This window comes from Anarhichas minor, unplaced genomic scaffold, assembly GCF_050575085.1.
Source record: "Anarhichas minor isolate MPS153535 unplaced genomic scaffold, ASM5057508v1 ptg000012l, whole genome shotgun sequence".
Lineage (NCBI taxonomy): Eukaryota > Metazoa > Chordata > Actinopteri > Perciformes > Anarhichadidae > Anarhichas > Anarhichas minor.
The window spans coordinates 6486207-6506118 of NW_027466458.1; the positions used below are offsets into that span (position 1 = coordinate 6486207).

At 45.7% G+C, this 19912-nt stretch overlaps 1 protein-coding gene across 1 annotated transcript in view; it reads right to left on the minus strand.

Annotated features, from left to right (window-relative positions):
• pkd1a (polycystic kidney disease 1a) overlaps positions 1–19912 on the minus strand; it is a 50262-nt gene that overhangs the window by 3385 nt on the left and 26965 nt on the right. The window contains exons 14-50 of the mRNA XM_076090851.1: positions 17188–19802; positions 16815–17012; positions 16428–16727; positions 15860–16305; positions 15172–15322; positions 13666–13818; positions 13155–13295; positions 12668–12986; positions 12249–12465; positions 11708–11867; positions 11474–11626; positions 11234–11378; positions 10403–10729; positions 10156–10244; positions 9626–9944; positions 9073–9250; positions 8638–8902; positions 8360–8555; positions 7859–8029; positions 7613–7756; positions 7310–7520; positions 7098–7224; positions 6881–6991; positions 6648–6697; positions 5981–6195; positions 5777–5855; positions 5482–5597; positions 4926–5128; positions 4470–4664; positions 4205–4344; positions 3474–3604; positions 2686–2788; positions 2416–2541; positions 1559–1730; positions 1160–1450; positions 669–803; positions 152–478 (exon numbers count right to left, since the gene is read on the minus strand). Coding sequence (XP_075946966.1) covers positions 152–478; positions 669–803; positions 1160–1450; positions 1559–1730; positions 2416–2541; positions 2686–2788; positions 3474–3604; positions 4205–4344; positions 4470–4664; positions 4926–5128; positions 5482–5597; positions 5777–5855; positions 5981–6195; positions 6648–6697; positions 6881–6991; positions 7098–7224; positions 7310–7520; positions 7613–7756; positions 7859–8029; positions 8360–8555; positions 8638–8902; positions 9073–9250; positions 9626–9944; positions 10156–10244; positions 10403–10729; positions 11234–11378; positions 11474–11626; positions 11708–11867; positions 12249–12465; positions 12668–12986; positions 13155–13295; positions 13666–13818; positions 15172–15322; positions 15860–16305; positions 16428–16727; positions 16815–17012; positions 17188–19802 — 9419 coding nt within the window. The remainder of the gene's footprint in view (positions 1–151; positions 479–668; positions 804–1159; positions 1451–1558; positions 1731–2415; positions 2542–2685; positions 2789–3473; positions 3605–4204; positions 4345–4469; positions 4665–4925; positions 5129–5481; positions 5598–5776; positions 5856–5980; positions 6196–6647; positions 6698–6880; positions 6992–7097; positions 7225–7309; positions 7521–7612; positions 7757–7858; positions 8030–8359; positions 8556–8637; positions 8903–9072; positions 9251–9625; positions 9945–10155; positions 10245–10402; positions 10730–11233; positions 11379–11473; positions 11627–11707; positions 11868–12248; positions 12466–12667; positions 12987–13154; positions 13296–13665; positions 13819–15171; positions 15323–15859; positions 16306–16427; positions 16728–16814; positions 17013–17187; positions 19803–19912) is intronic.

Consider the following 19912-nt stretch of genomic DNA (forward strand, 5'->3'; position numbering starts at 1 on the left):
GGAGGATCAGCGGACAAGTGTGAGGATTGATGTATATCTTTCTAAATAGTACAAGAGACATAATCACTAACGGAGTGTCTACTACCAATAATCTTTTCATATTTTGTCCCCGTAAAATCTCTAACTAACAGCTGTAGAAACAGGAAATTACCTCCTTGGTCCTGCTGAGTCCCATCCACATTTTGAGCCGTCTGAGAAACAGCTCAACCATCTCGTAGTCTTGGAGATCCACAGCTGGACGGTACAGCTCTGCCCGTGCGCGCCGGTAGTTCCTCAGTAACACGGTGGTGACAAACCACAGCAGCACAAGCCGAAGAACGGCGAAGCTCGCGTGGAAAACCAGCGCAAAGACGGTGCTCGAGGGACCAGTAACCGTCCAGCTGGGACGCCATGACAGGAGGCCACGTCCGTCAGCACCCAACAAAGACCGACAGGCGGAGCTCACGCTGCCGTAGCCGTCGTATACTGAGTGTAAGAGCTGGAGCAGAGGAGACAGATGAAGGAAAAGTTAAAGACAGCTGATTCCTCGCAGTACTTCACAGGAAACCAGAAAATGGAAACAAACGGCCCAAAAAATGTATCTGGACAGGGCACAGTTATTCTCATTTTTAGGTGAAGCATTATATCTTTTAGATGTAGGCAACGAGTAGTAAGAGAAGAAGTCTGACCAGGTGTCCTGCGTGTGAGTAAGCCAGCAACAACAGCAGTAATGCCAGGGCGACTCCCAGCAGCTCCCAGACTGAGCACCGCAGAGCTCTGCCGAACACGGCCCACTCTCTGAGAAACCGCAACTGGTGGGACGCCTGGATGATCACAAAGGGAGGGTGAGGGGCGGAGTAATGTTAAATGTAAACTTCCAATATATCACAACTTGGTCCTTGTTGTCATAGTTCTGCCACCACTTCTAGCTGTTATAACATTGTAGTACATCACATATATTTGACAGTCCAGATACTTGCATTTCACCCAATCTACACAGCAATTTTGCAAAACACTTTTTGGAAGGAAATGCATTCATCACGTTTGTTGGACCTCAAGGATACAAACAAAGCGTTTTGGTGAGTAACAATAAATGTAAACAACAACAAAACACAAATACAAAGACCAGAAATCGCAAAATGTTTAATATGTTTGTAGTTGGCGCTGATTTCTCTCTTACCTTGAGCACCAGTATGAACAGCAGCAAGGCCGACATGGCTGTGTACATCTGACTCTGTCTGGCCAGCGGGTAGAAGTCTGTGAAGGCGTCCCGAGGGTGCTTCAGGTACGACGCCCACTGCTGTGTGGCCATGGTGCAGCAGCTCAGGTGCAGTCCACACACAGACGCTGCCAGAACCAGTTTGCAGATGCCCAGAAGCCTCCATGTTGACAACAAGTACACATAGCCTTCTCTAAGGAAGCCCAAGATCCCCCGCACCAGGAAATACAACACCAGGCCGAGGAGGACGATCTGGAAGAAGCGAAATGTTAAACTAGAGATACGTCGCCAAATGAACAAAGCCAAGGACAGAGAAAGCTTTCAGGTGAAGCTACATGGTGGGTATTAGCCAGTGGTTACCATGAGAAGGAGCTGCAAATCCAGGCCTTTGATTGGCCACAGAGTGATGACAAGGAGGTCAAGGCTGCACTGGGCACGCTCGGAAACTGGAAACTCAATGAGGAAGGAGAAAACAGCCAGGAGGTTTGTGTTGATGTTGTAGAGCGAGAACTCCACAAACACAGCACGGGTCCTATGAAGACACACACAGACAGAACGGGTGCACACTTAATGGACTGTGATAAGATCAGGGGTCAACATAGTTCACAGAGTCACTTCCTGTTTTGGAACAAATTTGAATATTTAATTCATCCTGTTTCCATCACAGAAGGTTTCATTTCACATGAAAGATAAAAAAACGACACGGTTTAGTGGTCCGTAAGAGACCTCCACCACCCACTTGTTATTGACTCTCAGTTGTTCCCTGCTGAATGCAACCTAACACCAAATGTGGAATGTAAGTTTTGTTAATGCCACCAGTTATTATTCTCAGAACCGTTGAAAGCCAGCCCACATTCTTGACTGGATTGTTTTCTAGGTTCTATGATTTCATGTTTCCATGTGCAACTTTTCAATGATTGCAGGCTAAAAGATAAATTACACTTCAGGGAGAATAAAACTCCACTTAAGAAATATGAAGCCACGAGTATGCGTGGTTCTGTTTCAATCATTGTGAAATTTGTTCACAAGCCCGGTTTTTGATTCCCTTACGACTCTGGAGCAATCTGGCAAGTGAGATCATTTAGCAAACTCCACTTTTAAAAGATAACAAAACTTAAGTAAAACATGTTTTTTTGCCTTGGCCTCATTTAATATCTTTGACTTAACATGTTGGCGTTTTTGTATTATTTACAATCTTGTCTTTCCACATTCACTACCTGTAGTCAAGCCAGTGCAGCTTCTGCAGCTGCTGTAAGGAGGAGGAGGCCTCCGCCAGGCTTCTGTTCAGCTGCTGGATCACATCTCCACTGTTACACACCCTCACTGTACCCAAACTCCCCGCCCTAGGAATACGAGTGGAAGAAGACACAGAGGGGAAAAAAAAGAACATATTAAATAAGACCAGATGTTTAATAGATACAGAATCTGCCCCAAAAGTTAACGTAACGGCTGCCTTGTTAAAGCCAGAATTTGAATCCTTCCCTTACCCGTTTGAATCGTTGGTTTCAAAAGCAGTACAATCCTCAGCGTCTTTAGTCGGCGGTGGAACCCAACCCTTTCCCAAAGCACTGTCCCCGGCCCTGGAGCTACCTGCAAATTGAGATCAAATTGCATTAATTTAATAAATACTTAGAAGAGTACCTTCAAACATGAATGAGAATAAACAGATTATCAGAAATGGTAACAAGGAGGCCTGCCGGAGTACCTGTAAAGATAAACATGAAAATGTATGTCATGATGTACTTATGTATGACTTTTATGACATTCTTATGACATACTGTGACTTTATTTGTTTTGATTTTAATAACATATTATACCATGACTTTTGTATGACATTATATACTTTGACTTTATTTTTGTTACGTTTTTATAGCATACTATGACTTTTTATGATATTCTGACGACATACTTTACTGTGACTTATTACATAATATGCTATGACTTTAAATTAAATTCTTATGACATACTAAACTATACTAGAAAAATATACTATGACTTTTAGTGACATACGATACTAAGACTTTCTTATGACTTTTTCATGTCATGCTCAACTAAAATATTTTCTATTACTTTTCTAAGACATACTATACAATGACTTTTTTGTGACAATCTATAACGTACCACACGATGACATTTTTTGACACACTATACTATGCTTTTTTCATGATATACTTACCGATGACTTTTTATGGACATTTTTGTATAGTATATTCAGATTTTTATTGACATAACAAACTATATTGTATTTTAACAAGAGACCACATTTCAATCTCACCCTGTGTGTCACGGACTTGACGAAGCCTCAGCGTGCCGAGCAACACGCTTCCTGTGTTCCTCAAGAGGGCCGAGTCATCCAGTAACTGTGGCAACAGTGACTCGTTCAGCCACATGAGAGCATCGGCTCGGCTAAAAGAACAAATAGAGCATTTTATAAACTGTGTATTTGTCATAATGTTACATTGCAGAGTTGTCACAATGCTGGATAAACAGTTGCTGATTAACAACTATGTGTGTGCGCATTTCCATCCACCTGTTTTAATGCACAATTTTAATTTGCACTTAGAAAAACCTGAACAGAAGGCCAAACATTTTTAAAATAGAAATCTTGAAAAATCGCAAAAGAGTTTGTCTTGGTTGAAAAAGCAAAACACGACAGAAGTTTCTGCTCTGCTGAAGTCTCCTTATCCCTCCACACACATTAAAACATTAAACAAACACAAATATCATATTTACATCCCGTTTTCTACATTCTTTCTAGAAATTCAGTTAAAATATGCGATACATGTGGATGGAAACCTTGCTGCTGTAAAGAGACGCTCTGGATCTGCAGTTACAGACACAATTAGCTTGAGCTAATTTTCCCCCTCTTGTTCTCTTTTGGTATACAGTTACACACCAAAGAGCTCAGAAATATTTTTTAATGACTTTGAAGAAGGCAGAAGGTCACCCTTGACGTCATACTCAACAGAACGAAAGGTTAGGGCGTGTGTTTGTGAGTGTGTGTACCTGCTGATGTTGTGGTACACAGGTGTGTGCAGTGCTCGTTGCAGCTGAGTGCGCAGTCTCAGGCCGTGTGTATCTTTGGCTGAATCAGAGTAGTTGAGCAGCAAAACCACCAACAGGAAAAACATGTAAACCAGGAAACTCTGAAAATGAGATCCAAATATTTAGTTAATAAATAAGATATAGAGCTATACGACACAGTAAAGATATCAGGGCAATCCCCAGCATCATCTCTTTAACCGTGTCCGTCTCTCTCTTTCTGACTCACCTTCAGCATGGTGTGCAGCATGTGGACCTTGCGGGCCTGGTGCCGAGCCTGAGACAGAGCGAAGCCCTGCGGTGGACTCACCCTGGGGACCCGTTGGACCACTCTCTCCAGCCGGGGGAACTCCACCAGCACATCCTGATCCTCTGGACGCAGACGTAGCACACACACTGCATAGTAGACTGCCTCACACAATACCTGTGAGACAGAGGGCAGGGAAGCAACAGAGCGGTTAGATTAGGAACGTTTTTCAAAAGACTTTTAGGAATTGTAGAGTCTGGTAATAGTTATCTGTGGGTTCATCATCATAAGTGATCTTAAAAATGTATTTGATGCATACAAATATTGACTGCAGCGTCAAAAAAAGAACACAAGACATTATGGGAATTTAGAAAAGAGTATGTATGTGTGAGGTAAACAAGAATCTTTGAGAATAAACGTGTGTTTTTGAGTGTTTACCTTAACAGGCTCCAACAGCAGGCAGGAACACAGGAAACTGGCAAAACAGGAGATGAGCCACATCATGGCCACGTTTTGACTGAACCCGCGACCGGCCCAAATGGAAACGCTACTTGCCACAGCGATCCCCGCCCAGCTGCCCCACAGGGCGGCACGTCCACACCAGGGAGGGAACCGTCGGGGACGACACACGTCCGTCACAACTGGAGAGGGAAAGGACCGGTGAGCATACGAAGGTCCGAGAGGTGAAACTAAATAGAACGATCAGGCAATAACATAGAAAGAAAGAGACCTCTGAGAGCATTTTCAATTTAGTTGCAAGGAATTTGCATTATAATAATCTAGTCTAATAAATACACTTCACCAAAGGAAATACATTCTTACAAACTTAGGAGTTTTATCCCCAAACAATGGGGTGATTTATGTGTCAAGAGCAAAGCCCACAGAGCTTCACAGCCATTTAAGCCAAATTTTACTTTTTTAATAATCTTGAGGTTTGATGAACACGAGCCCTGAGTCCTGGAATGAATCTTCATCGACACTCTCTCACACTCACCTGTATTTGAGATGAAGGCAGTTTTTGGTGGGTCTCTTCTCACAGATTCTAGAGGAAGAGGCTCATTCAGCTTCTGGCGGAGAATCACTTCAGTCTTATCTCCTAAAATGCTCAACCTGACACACACACACACACACACACACACACACACACACACACACACACACACACACACAATGGAAATAAATAACACGATTAATTACACTCAAGCAAATCCACAAACATTCCAAAGTGAAGCAAGTTAATTTGCTGTATTTCATAAAGAAACTGAGAAATGTTCAGAGATCAAACTTACAGGTCGGCCATTTCACTTTCATCTGTCTGAGGAAAGAAGTTTTGTCCGTCTGCCAAAATGTGTTTGATCAGATCCTCGTCTGTGAGCGAAAAGCATCAGCTTGTATTTCAGTACACTCCTTTGACACAGACAGTGTAATAACACAACCAAATGCTTCATGTACTCAACAAACAACTGGTTTAAAAACCTTCCCGTTTCAGGTACCTGAGGAGGTGAAATATTTGTTGCGTTGGTCGGTCCCCTCCTCGTCGTCGGGGTTAAAGTTCATGTCGACGCCCAGGTGCCGGCTCCCCTGACCCCTCTTCAGCCTGGGCAGCCCTGCCCCATGCCCCGCCCCTCCCACCGCAGACACGTCACTCAACAGCTCTGGCCAATCCCCGTCCTCCATCTCCTCATCTGCCATGCACCAACTCTCCCCACTGAAAGACAAAGCGGGAGATGTTTGTTAAAGTAGTGCGACCTCAGCAAAGCATTCATTTAGCCCGAGAGTTTCTTCTCCGTCTCTATTAAAACTAAAAAACACAGAGCTTTCGCAGAGGAGAACGATGAATTACACTCGATTAAGTGCTGAGACAATTATGGCTTCAGAATTTATAGCGTTTTCACCGACGAGAGAAATCACTTTGCTCATTTGACATCCAAGAAAGTCCAATATCATATATTGTTTTATTCTTTTCAGTCTCTTTTAGTGCGAATGAGCAAATTACAAACCATTTCCTCCTTTTCTTTTTGATTATTTATGCTCTTTCTTCTTCTATTCTCTCTAATCCTCATTCCATCTGACGGCTGGCAATCGCACTTGGCATTTGTCTTCCAATAATTGAAGTCATGCATTATCTTAATGTACTGTCATGGCCACAGACGATCTCACCTTTTGGTTGATGGAGTGGGTAAATCCAAATTGGTTTCTTCTGAGTTGGTCTGAGAGACGAATAGATAGACAAACACTCATCACAAGGGAAAAGCATAACATTTTACTGCATTGTTTCTTAACAGCCATGGGATCTAATTATATAACTTTTATATTGATTCTACAACAAATCAAAAAAAATATACAACAGGCATGATTCAGCTTTACATCCCATTCTTTGCATGAGACTCTACCTCGCCATTAAAAAAGAGGAAAGAACTTCCAGCCATGGAGTCATCCAGGAAGTCATCAATCTCCACCGACTCCTGATCCACTTGTGGTGGCACCTGCTCCACAGACACGCACTAACATTCACACACGCACAGAGAAAACATTTAACTTCATATTTGGCCTCTGTAAGGAACTAAAAAAACCTTGATCGAGTTATAGTTTTGAGCGGGTTTTTGTTACCTTGCTGCGGCTCATTCTGAAGAGCGTAAAGACGAACAAGTAGAGCGGGTAGACGATCAGACAGGTCACCACGCCTGCTGCCACCGTCTCTCCATTTAATGAAGACAACCTTGACACAGCCCGCGGGCTGCAACACAGGATGGGATTGAAATGAAGGAACAAATCACCTGTAGTAATGTGGACACAAAGCGAGGAGACATTCCTTCCTATACCTGTATCTCTTGTCCACCACGATGCTGTACCACAGTGTGTTGGCCAATACAAAGAGCTGCAGTAACACAGCACAGCACGTGGCTCTCTGCAAGCGGGTAAACGGGCTGCGGGGGGGTCTCTCCCACAGCGACAGCCACAGGTGACTCTCACACAGCGCCCTCTGAAGCTCACACTGCAGACGACGGGGCAGCTGACGAAGCACAGCCTCCTCTGAAGGAAACGGGAAGAAAACACGACGGAGTGAAAACGGCATCCTGCATCAGCGGACGCTTATAACGGATGATGTGGTAGTAGCGTCTCACCTGAGGCCTCCACCTCAATCTCTACCTGTCCGTCAGTTCTCTCATTGTCGACAGACAGCCACTCCTCAACCAGGAAGTAGGAGCTGCTTCCTGTCTGTAAGTCTTTGACCAAGATGTACTGTAGCATCCATGCTGGGGACAGACCTGATGGAGGGTCGAGAAATGACGGTTACAAGAAATTGAGTTAAAATATCAGCTGGTTAAAGTCTGTGTGATTACAGGTCTCTGCTGTGTGTGATTCCGTACCCTTGTTGTCATGCCAAATTCGTATTTTCCAGACACTGCCCAGGCTGGTATCTGTGGCAATATGAAAGATGTCGAGAGTGTTGCGCGTGAAAGCTCCTCTGCTGTCGAGATGGCGGTGACCGCTGCGGCTCTCACGTCCATACAAACTGATTCCCACGTGAGCTGTGGTGCCTGGAGGGACAGAGAGAGGCGCATCGTATCCAGTATTTCTACAAATCTGAGCTCTGCAGAGACTCTCCTTTTGAAAATGACCATGTTTAATTTGTAGTAATGTAGTTTTTGGGTTAATTCAAAGACTACACAAAAATGTCAGACCACATGCATCTTAAAATGTTGATTAAAAAAAGCTCTTCAAATAGGAGTTTAATCAGGGTCGTCTTTTCAAGCCAATAAAGTAGTAAGTAACTTTAGTATAAATATTATACTGCAAATGCTCATTGAGCTATTAAATAACACTTGTGTCCTGACAGGTGTCTAAAATTGTCCCCGTATTCAACTCACCTGCCCCCCGGCTCCAGCCAGTCTTGACCTGGACCTCGTACTTGAAGAGTCCGTCTTGGCCGCAGAGCGGAACCACACCAGCCCGGCGCAGATCCAACTGGTCCAACTTGTGCAAGAGGGCTGCTGCCACAACATAGCTTAGTAAGCCCAACACACACACCAACAGCACAACCAGGCTTGGTGCACCAGAACGCTCCTAAGGGACAAGAAAGCCGGTTGAAAGTGTGTGTTTATCTGGTACATGTGCACATAAAAGTGTTTGTCTTCGTGATACTGACTGGCACTTTAAAGCTGATGGCGTCGGCCGGTACAAACAGGCCTGCTGCGAAGGCCGTGAGGTGCCTGGTGCGACAAACTGCTCTGCTGGCATTGGTTTCTGCAAGGGGCACCATGCCATCTGTCCGCCACTGCTTCTCACTCTCACTGAAGTACTGACACAGAGAAGCAAACACCCCGACCTCCAGACAAACACCCACGGGCTGAGAGCTGGGGCTGCAGGCCGTGCTCACGTTGATAAAGTAGTCCAGCGTGGTGTCGTACGACCTGTGCAAGACAGGGAAGAAAAATCTGGTTTTAATCGAACAAAATCCCAAACGAATTACTTGGTAACCTCAGAGCTTGACCACAGGACCTCAGTCCCGAGTTGCCACAGACAATATTACATAATTAGTACACATCATGTTACACAGCAGCGGATGAACAGGAGCTCTTACTCTGGCGACAGGAAGAAGGTGTATTTCCTGTGGTCGAGATCTTGCCCCCTGGTCATACCGAGTGTGATGTGTTTTTTGTCTGTGCAGTTGAACTCATTGGGTCTTTCATGTGAATGGAGATAGGCTGTGATGTACGGCTCCTCCACATCCTCTTCTCTTTTATTCTTCTGTCTGGCATCTGGAGAAGGAATAGAAAAAGATAATTAAACTGGGTCACAACTAAAAGTATAAAACTGTGTTAGAAAAAATAAAGTAACTATTTATCAAACATTAAATCACGTTGAGTCACCAGGCAGTAACAAAATTCACAAAGTCAAGTGTAGATATGTAGTATGTGATCTCTATATTTGGCCCATTCATAAACTCACACAGCCTCTCTCATACTGCACTCTCATCCATCTTTTTCATGATGCAGTCCAACACAACACTACTGCCATTACAGCTTCTAAATACCTTCCTCACACAGTTTCAACAAAAACTGAACACTGTAAGCTCAACCAATGGGTGTGTTCCCCCGTATTGAATCAATCATCTGGTGAATGTGAGAGCTCACCCTGCAGAGCAGTGAAGTTGAGCTGCACAAACACCCCCGCCTCTCTGTTGGCGTTTCCCGTGCTGACCCTGACGATGATGGAGTCACAGTGGCTGATGTTAGCAGCTCCAGCTGTGGGGATCCCTCTGGTACCGGAACCCTCAGGATCTGCTTCCGCTCCACCACTTCCATTGTTAACAGCGACAGTGATGGCTAGACTGTCGTCCAGTCCGGAGATGGGAATCTGGGTGCCATTTTCGGTGCGGAACTCCATGGATGCCACCGCGGTAGAGACGGTGTAGTTGGCCACATAGTTGAAGGGGAAGGGGTTTGACTCCACCTGAAAATGAGGGAGCGAGAGATAATCATGAGAGGAGGTGAAAGTTTGATCTGAAGTGAGGGTAAAACACCAAACAACACAAAACAAGACCACTTATTTCTGTGTGTGTGTGTGTGTGTGTGTGTGTACTGATGAGAGGCCAGCAGCTTTCATGCTGCTCTTCAACGGAAACAGAATTTTGTATTCGACTGAGTAGTTTCCATCATGTCACCTGAAACAGTAGCTGCATAATGCTGTTTCCCGCTGCAGCCCTGCCAAGACTGTAGTTGAATGCTCGGGGGATGGAGAACCGCTGGCACTCTGAGGAGAGGAGATGAAACACCGATACAAACTATTGTGATGCATGTCTTTCTTCACTTTCCTGTTTGCAACTTCTTATAAATGTAGGGCATCAACGTTACCACCCACAGAAACATAACTTTCATCAGTTCATGAGACACTAAACACACAAAGCCCACCTGGACTGCTGTTGTCATGGTAGCAGAGAAGGCTCTGGGGGTCCGCCAGTTTTCCTGTCGCAGCGATCTCAGCTCCCCTCAGCACAAGCGGCTCCTCATTGAGCACACGGGCATGCATGAGGATCCGCATGAGGACCGAGGACAGGCTGTAAGCCTTGGCCGCCACTCGCAGAGGGTGCGGCTCCAGCGTGGAGGGAGAGGGGTCTAAAGGGGGGCCTCCGTGCTCCTCACCGGAGAAGGGAAGAGAGGAGGTGGAGGGGGGATCCAAGTTGGAAAGCTTGAGGTAAGACTGGGATGTGGACTGGCCGACCTGATGGATCAGATCACCTGGAGGGAGGGGGACGATACAAGATTGGGTTAAAAGCTAAGAGAGATATGGCGTGGACAAAAAAAAAAAGATGCACAAAACCCTACCTAGAGTATAAAAAACCATCACGTCTACATTTTATGGCAGCCATTGTTCCTTAGTCTCCTTTTATATACCAAGTATGTGATTCGGAAGCAACAGCCCTGAAAAGGCCTTCACCTACCCTTCACTCAGCAATAGACATGCATGTTTAAAATACTTGTTGCTAGCTCCTAATTGATAAGACTTTATTACATTTGTCATATACAAACAGATACGAACACGATATACAGTATGACCTCTGCATTTAACCGATCCTAAGCATTTAAAGGAGCAGTGTATTTCTATAAAGCACCCAGGGACACTTTGACATGCGGACAGGAGGAGCCGCGGGATTGAAACGTGGTTAGAGGACGACCTGTTCTATCCGCTGAGCAACAGCCACCCTAAATGTTACAGGTGACACAGAAAACATCGTCTCTTACCCATGATGTTCAGGATGTTGTCAGCTATCTCAGTGGGAGTGACGGTGCCCTGCTTGGTGTCAGTTTGCAGTATCTCAAGCATGGACTCCAGCTTGTTCAGGGTGCTGTTCTGACACTCCTCACATATGAACTCTCGACTCACCGCCTGGAAAAAAAACACAACTCATCATTTGTTTGTTTGTTTCTTTTCTTGCCCTCCTTCCTTTCCTTCCCACCTCGCCTCCCTGTCATCCTGCTCACCGTGCACTGAGCCAAAGCGGCGGAGGTCTGCTGGATGTCGTTAACAGTGATCAGGTCAAGAGCGGTCAGCGCTCTGGTGATGTTGCTGCGGATTCTGACTCGGTAACCGCGCTCGTGTCGGGACACGCGCGCCGACTCCCTGGTCTGCTCATACTGGAAGAAGGTAAATACACGTATAAGAACGCTTCATGTAATATCGACTGATAAATAATCGTACGGATAGGCCTCTCCTACCTCGTTCAGCACTGTGATAAGAGCCAACGATAACTCTCGGACCCTCTGGGAGTCTCCCTGTTCCAACAGCTTTTTGAGTTTGCTGTCTGTCAGCTCAGACAGCCAATGGGGAAGGCTCTTGTACTTAGGTGGCGCGTCTGGCAGCACAACTTCAATGGACCTGGACACAAACACAAAACAAAAAGCACCGTTTCTGAATATACTGATTTTAACTTTTCTATCACTATGTGGACTTGGTGTGTTTCTCCAGTACTGTTGGTTTCATAACATTTTACAGGAGCTGCTGCTGTGCAAAAATATCCTACTGTACGTCACTAACGAGCAGCTAAACCTTATTATTTTCTTCCTCAACAGGAAGCTCAGTCGTCAACAACAGAACAAAACCCTTGGAGTTGGCGGGGATTTATTTTACCGCTCAGAAGAACTTCATTAAAGCCCAGGCGAGCTACTATAGCTTAACAAGAAGATGACATACTGAATGTCATTTAAGTGGTCTCACTGTTGCTTAACTTAACTAAACAGCTGAGTGAAATGTAGTTACTTGTTGAGTGCAGTGATGGCAGCTCCCTGGTGGTCCTCCACTGTGATGGATACGGCTACACGATGGCGGGCTGAGCTGAAACCTGGGGGCAGGAAGGCCGAGTGCTCCGGGCTGCTGCCTTTGTACACACAGAAGTCCTCGCAGTAGTCGTCTCTGCAACGCGTCACCAATAAACTGTAGAGCAGAGGAGTCTCGGAGACTCCGAGATCACTGTAACCTGGAGGCGAGAGAGTGAGAAAGACAAAGAGAACAAAGACAAGAAAAGACGACGAATTGGTAAATACGTGATGAGTAATGGAGGGATAAATCTGCTAATTAGATAAGAGAGATTTAACAAAATCCAAAATATGAAACAAAGGGAAAGACTGAAAGGTACCACGGTGTGTGAGAGAGTGAGGCCACATCTTCCATCTTCCTACCTGAGCAGCTGAAGTGCACCTGGTCCAACAGTGTGCGTATCCTCCAGCCTTCGTCATCTTCCCCGAACTCCATCCCCGCTTCCCCTCCTCCTCTCAGGTGACACTCCCCACCAGTCGGGGGCATGTTGTGGTGCAGAGTGATGGAGGCGGCGCCATCGCCATCCAGACTGTCGTCGGTCACATGCAGGGTGAAGTTGTAGGAGTCTCCGTGGCGAAGGACGCCCTGCCGCAGCACCAGATTCATGCCGTCACTTCCTGTGGTGGTGGAGGAGGAGTCCAGGACCAGAGTCTGGTTCTGCAGCGTCATGGCACTCCAGCGCTGAGAGGCAGAGAGAGAAAGATTTTACTAAAAGCAAAATACATTTGGAGATTATATAGAAATATAACAGCATTGATACTTTTAATGAGCAGCGGATTTGGAGTGTGTGCTTGTGCCTCTGTGTGTGTGTGTGTGTGTGCGTGTGTGTGTGTGTGTGTGTGCCTTTACCCCACGATGAAAGCCCTGGCAGTTGGTGCAGGTTCCTCTGAGGTAGACGTACGAGTTCTGGCTGACCTCGTAGATGGACTGGGCCTTACAGGACACGCACTCCAGAGACACCATGGGAATATGGCCACTCTGGACAAGCACCTGTCAAGCACACACATAAATGTGGTCAAATGTTAGCAATTCAGGCAGCGGATAGGATGCAGTCACTCCGAGCAGAAAGCCGACCTAAGCCATCCCAACTAAGGATACACCGATCCAACCTTTTCAGTCCCAAAGGGCTACCTGGGCTTTGGGTATCAGCAGATACCGAGTATCTATCTGAAACCAGTGTTTCATTAATAAGCTGTATGCATCACTGTGTGGAATTGACTGGGATTCTACTAGTTGAGGGCAGAGTCAGAGTGAGGAAAAGACAGATGACAAAACACTTCTAACAAACTCAACGAGTCGTGTAACAGAACAGAGTTTTTCATGCTGGTATTAATGTGTGTAGTAGAATGTATGCGCTTACAGTCTGCGTGGTGGACTCTGGTGGCATGCCGTCTTTGCTGATGGTCAGTCTGAAGGTGTAGTCGACGCCCGCCTCCAGCTCGGAGCCGGAGATTCCCAGCACAGGATCGCTGGTGCCCAGGCCGAAGTTCAGACTGGAGCAGTGCTCTGCGCCCTGCAAGCAGACATTGGGAGGGAGAAATCGGTCTATAATTTTACCAGTGTTTTGTTTATTCGTATTAAAAACTAGAAAAAGACACTCAAGAGGCTCCGTTAAAACTGCTGTAACTTCAGGTCTTTTTAAATTTCAAACAAGGACAGCTCTAGACATTTGGTGAGGCTGCTTTTTGTTTTTGTGATGTCAGATCTTGATGTGAGAACCGACTATCTTTTCCTACGATTGTATTTGCATCAAAGGTCAGGGGTCAGGACAGTGTAGAACATTTGATCAATTGAGTTTCTCTCGACTCCTTGTCTTCATCGTTTCAGTCCTTCGTACAGTTTTACTCTTTGTAGTCAGACTGAGTGTCCTTTTTTTATCAGCAGCGCTACACAGCTGTGAGTGTGTGTGTGTGTTTTATGTGTGCATGTTGTTTATGTGTGTACTGTAATTGTCAGGGTGGGGAGCAAAGCACCAGCTGCGGAATGTTGAATTCATCTCTAAATAGTTACATAACCCTTTAAATGCCTGTCTGCTTAGATGTACACACACACACACGCACACCTACACACACACACACACACACACACACACACACACTCTTCTACTGCTGCAGGACACACCCATCCCATCGGGTCGTATATTGTGGTCTCTGCACAGGCATAATGTATTCCCACCCAGCCAAAAACAAGATCAGTGTGAAAAACACAAAATTAATTTACACACAAGCATGCACACTAAAATCAAATGTGTCCTTCAAAATCAGCCTTACAAATTCAAAATTTGAAAAAAGACCAATAAAATGCTTGAGAGTCGAGTTTGGTTTCAACATTTTAACACTGTTTTATTTCTCACCAGACTCGAGCCAAATATTGAGACTATAGCGAGAGAGAGAGAGACAACATCCTGTCTCACCACAGGAGCAAATAACAGAGTCAGACATTAAAGAACATCAGTCGTTCTCTCATTATTCACTACTCTGACAGATTCATATGGACATAATTTACTAATAAACAATAGATCTAATATAATAGGTATAACAGCTACATCCGCTTTGTTTTGTTTCAAGTGTTTAATATCAACCAACTTTAGATGGATGCTGCCTGAAGAACTCCAAGCTTGCAATGTATGGAAACCTGAGTAGCTGCCAATCCTTTTTTAAATTTGTTCTTTGCATTGCTTGCATTTGTTCACAAATTAAGCCGACACATTTGATTCCGTTTGCACGTTGAATGCATATTAAAGTACAATATAATATCATGTGAATGGAAACATGTTGCAAAGTCTGAAAGCCATTTATTTTGTAAGCAACAGAACGTGACAATTTAACAAGACAAAGCTCATCTAACTGTCGGTTTTGTTTCATACCTTAGAAGTGCTTTGACATTCCCAGTGGTAGTGGAGCAGTGACTGGCTGTCTGGGTCCATGTTGGGATCGTAGGACTGCACAGCACTGAGCTTCAGGTCTTGAGTCCTCGACCACACCCTGTATGTGCCCCCCTCTATGATGGGCATCATCCTGACAAGAAAAAAAGGAGTTAAAATGAACAGAAGAAAAGAGAAAGTAAACTTGTAAACCCCAGCTAGTTATCAAGTTATGACAGTTATCTATAGATCAACACAGTTGAGCTTCTGTAGCAATTAGCTTGAACGTCTTTGCAAACTTTGTCCCGCCCATTTACAAATTATAAATCCAAATTCTTTCACGCTTGTTTCATGTTTGTAGTGATTTCTTAACATCATCGGGATGAACTTGATTTCAGTTTCCTGATGTCTTCAACGTTTTCCTACATTATGGTTTGCTAAATTCCCATTAAAAGGTTCTATAGATTTTCTTTCAACCATTGTTTCTACATGAAACTGCTCATATTATTACGATCTATGATTTCTAGAAAGAGACATTATAGCTGAGTTTTTCAAATTCATTTTTTTTGGCAATTATTAGAGACTTTGGGTGGAATATTGTGTCAATTTGCATCAAACTCATTTGCAGACTTATTTAAGAAATTAGAAAAAAAAAAGAGGTAAAGTGTCAAAATGTTGTTTCTCCACTGACCTGGTAGCCATGACGCTGAGCTGCAGACAGGCGGCCTTCCACAGTGGCACGCCTTCATAGGACATAGAAAACACCAAGGTGTAGTTCCTTGCAGCTAGAGACATCTTAGGCAACGACAGCTGTAGCCGCCGCACATCCACCTCCACCGGCAGGCGAACTACTGGGACAAGCAAAGACTGATAGGGCTCAGTTGGCACCCCAGAGGGAATATATGGGCCTTTGTCATTATCACAGGAGGGTGTCGCGAGTATCTGCCAGAGGTACTGAGCTCCGTAGCGAAGGCAGCCTTTCAGGTCCACACTAGCTTCCACCAAAGTAGGCTGGTAGCGCCAGATGGCCAGACGGGGGGCTTGAACCACCTGCACTTCTGGCTCCTCACACTCTAATACGCTGATGTTTATCTCCACCTGGGCCAACACCCAGCTCACCAAGTTACTGCAGTTCACCTGGCATGGAGAAAAAAGAGAAATCTCAAAACTGGCAAGATGTCGAGCTTTTACATACAGCTTTTCATATTTCATAGATCAACAATGGAGTACATGGAATGATGTAGTTCAAAGAAACATACTTGGACCAAGAAGTGTTCTGGGTATCTGTACTCATAACCCACAGTTGTGGTGTTTGTGTGAACAGGAGTAGAGCCGTCACCAAAGTCCCACAAGCACTCCACAGGATTACATCTGGGTGTGAGATGTGCCATCAGGGCCACCGTCTTATTGATGAAGGTGTCCAGAGGCGCTGCATGCAGAACGGCTGCTGTCAGCTGGTTCTGCACCCGGATGTGCATGGTGACGTTCTGAGCATGTAGTACGTTGAGGGCCTTCAGGTAGATGGTCAATAAACCTGGTTCTTCTGGCGTGTAGAACACCTAGGGTTGTGTGAGACACATCACCATTTAACAGCTGTTTGCTTTAATGTGATATTTATTAATTATAATTATTCAAATTGGTCTGACCTCTTTGCCCATATGTGACGTCTTGTGAAGGTGGTGTAGATCAAAAGTCCACAAGAAATGAACGGGCTTGCCCGTCAGGATGTTGGCTACAAACGTTCTCTTAACCCCCACGGGGATTGCGGCACAGCTTCCCTGGATGGAAAGTCCACGCACCGGCTCCATCACCTCCACCTGGAGGTGCCGCCTCTTGAAACTCACCTGGATTGTCATATTGCAACAGAATATGTGCACTTCATTAGTTCGATTAAATCTTGCTGGCTTTGACAGTGAAGAGTTAATGATTAAAAGTTAAAAAGTTCCCAATTATTTACTCATTTCTGCTTCGAACACTCTACTGACTTTAATGTATGCTATCCATCTCCTTTGACTTTACCTGGTTGTGAGCAGTGAGATTCACCATGTACGTATCCACCCTGCTGAATGTGTGGCTGTAGGTTTGGTTGGGTTGAAGGATAACAGTGGCATCTCCGCTGATGCTCAAGATGAGGCAAACATCAGAGCCCGCTGCCATAGATATGGTTAAGTTCACCTTCTCACCGACTGCTGCAAAGTTTTTACTTGCCCTCAGCTCCAAACCCTGAATCCTGTCCTGAACAAAGAACTTTCTGGAAACCACTTGCCCGCTGACGTCATTGGTCGCATTCACAGTAACGATGGCTGTTTTTGCCTCCTGGAAAATAAGAGAAGTTTTACTTCCCATTTCTGTTCTTCCTTTCAACTGCCATGTCCACGTCACATTTGTTCCCGTCAGTACTTCTCCCTGGAGCGAGACGTTGTCGCCTGTTGCTACATACCTCTGCTCTATCACATTGGTAGCTGTGAATCTCAGACCAGCAATGGCTTCCTGGACACTGACAATCTTTGACTCAACCTTTGAGCTAACCTCATTGAAGACTTCCACAGTAACTAGCTTGAGGCCAGGACTGATGAAGGTGTGGGTCTTCCAGTGCTTGTACCACTTCAAAGGGTCCCCATTCACAGACCAGCGGTACTGCAGGTCCGAGCCTTCAACACTCAGTACTGTCAGGTTGGTCGAAGCGTTGACTGCAACTGGGTTGTCGCTGATCTGCAGGTCCACCCCTCCAGCTGGTTCCAGAAAGTGGATGGTTCTGTTGACGGACTGCTGGCCCAGGAGGTTGGCTGCCCGGAGAAATATGTTGCATGGGCCTGGAGTGGAGAAATTCACCTCCACGGTCTTCGCGCTTATGTTGAAACTTGAGCTGAGGGGGTCTAGCTCTTTGATAAGGCTCCAAGTGAACGTCATGTTGGTTCCTTCCTTTAATCCTGCGTGAAGGTGCAGAACACGGTTTGTAGCAAAGCAACAACCGTCCAATCCTGTGCCTCCTCCGATCTCCTCTGCTATAATCTGCAGCCCCTCCAGCTCACGTTGGACGTACAGGAAGATACTCGCTTGTGTCATTCCTATGTCGTTCTCCGCTGTCACAATGATGTTGAAAGTGCCAACGGAGCGGAAGGTGTAGAACATGGTGTGTGTCCCTGGGATTGGGGTGCAACGGTCACACAAGATCCAAGAAAACCGGACACCATCTCCCGTCTCCATTTGGGCCTCAAAGTGAACTGAGGCATTGAGAGGGACATTTACCAAGCTGGCGTTGACGGTCAATCCGTGGATTGATGCAAGCACAGCAACAGGTAAAGTGGTGTGATTGCTGCTAACTGTGTTGGCTGCTGTCAGTGTAATATTGTAGTTTCCAGAGATGTTGAAGTTATGGAGGATATTCTGACCTGTAAGCACATTTCCATCTCCAAAGCTCCAGACGTAAGTGACATTGGAGGCCATGGAAGATGTTGTGAAAGCGTACGGTGCTCTAAGAGTCAGGATATTGTATTTAGTGCCATTATGTTGAATAACAATTGGACCTATGGGCATCAAGACCTCAATCACAACACTGCTGTTACTGGTGGAGATGTTATTGAAGACAATGACTGTCACACTGTAGTGACCTGGGTTTTTATACATTGTCAGGATATTCCCAGAGCCACTGACGAGCATAAGGTCTTCCCCTCTACCAAAGTCCCACTGATAGCTGTAGTTAAATTCTGGCTCAGCTCTGGCCTGGAACCGGATCTCCTCCCCGACAGCATAGTGTGATTTCTCCAGGGTGAGGCTGATGTTAGTTAACGCTGGCTGCACACACATCCAGTTGAAGAAGTTTGCCTTGGTGGCCTTGTTTACCCCGCTGGACAGAAGCAGAGAGAGGCGGTAGTCCCCACTTGTCCAGTAGGTGTGCGAGACTCTGGGGTTGCCGTGGTGTGTCTCGTTTGGGCTTCCGTCCCCGAAGCTCCATTCGTAAAGATGAGCCGATGCGTTACCGGACACCCAGGCCTGAAAGTTGACGGGGGTCTGCTGTTGGACACACCCAGACGGCTCTATCTTCATAACTTGGAAGACAAACACCTGCACTGGTAGGATTGTCCAGCCAGAGCTCACGGCGTTCGCGGCCGTCACATTCACTGTGTAGTTGCCATCTTTGATATAGCTGTGAGACACATCAGGTGCGGATTGTGTTAAGACGGTCCCATCTCCCATTGAGAACGTCCATGTGATGTTATTACCTAATGCAAGGCGTGCCCGTACTGAAGTAGGACTGTGAAGCTCTGTCGGAGAGGAGCTTAGAGCTGTTAAATCTTCAATCTCCTCATATACAAACATCTCGGCACAAGCCTCCATAGAACTGATGGTGTTGTTAACCGATACGCAGACATTAAAGACGCCACTCTGTGCAAAGGTGTGTGCCACGCGGCGGCCTTGCAGCGAGGCGGAACCATCACCAAAGTGCCAGTCATAGTGAATGCCATAGGGTGAGGGCAGAGGGTGAGCCTCAAAATCGGCTGATTTGCCGGTGAGGAGGAGTAGCGGCTCCGTTTGTATATCGACACGAGTGAGGATGCTGTAGACGCTCATGTTGATGCTCTGACTGATGTTCTCATAACGATTGGACACTGACACCAATGCTGTGTATATTCCTGTACAGAAGAAGAAAGGGAGATGAAGGACAAGGGGGGGGGGGGGGGGGGGGGGGATTAGCTTTCTGCATTTTAATCTTGTGTAAATTGACACAAAGTCAAACTAAACT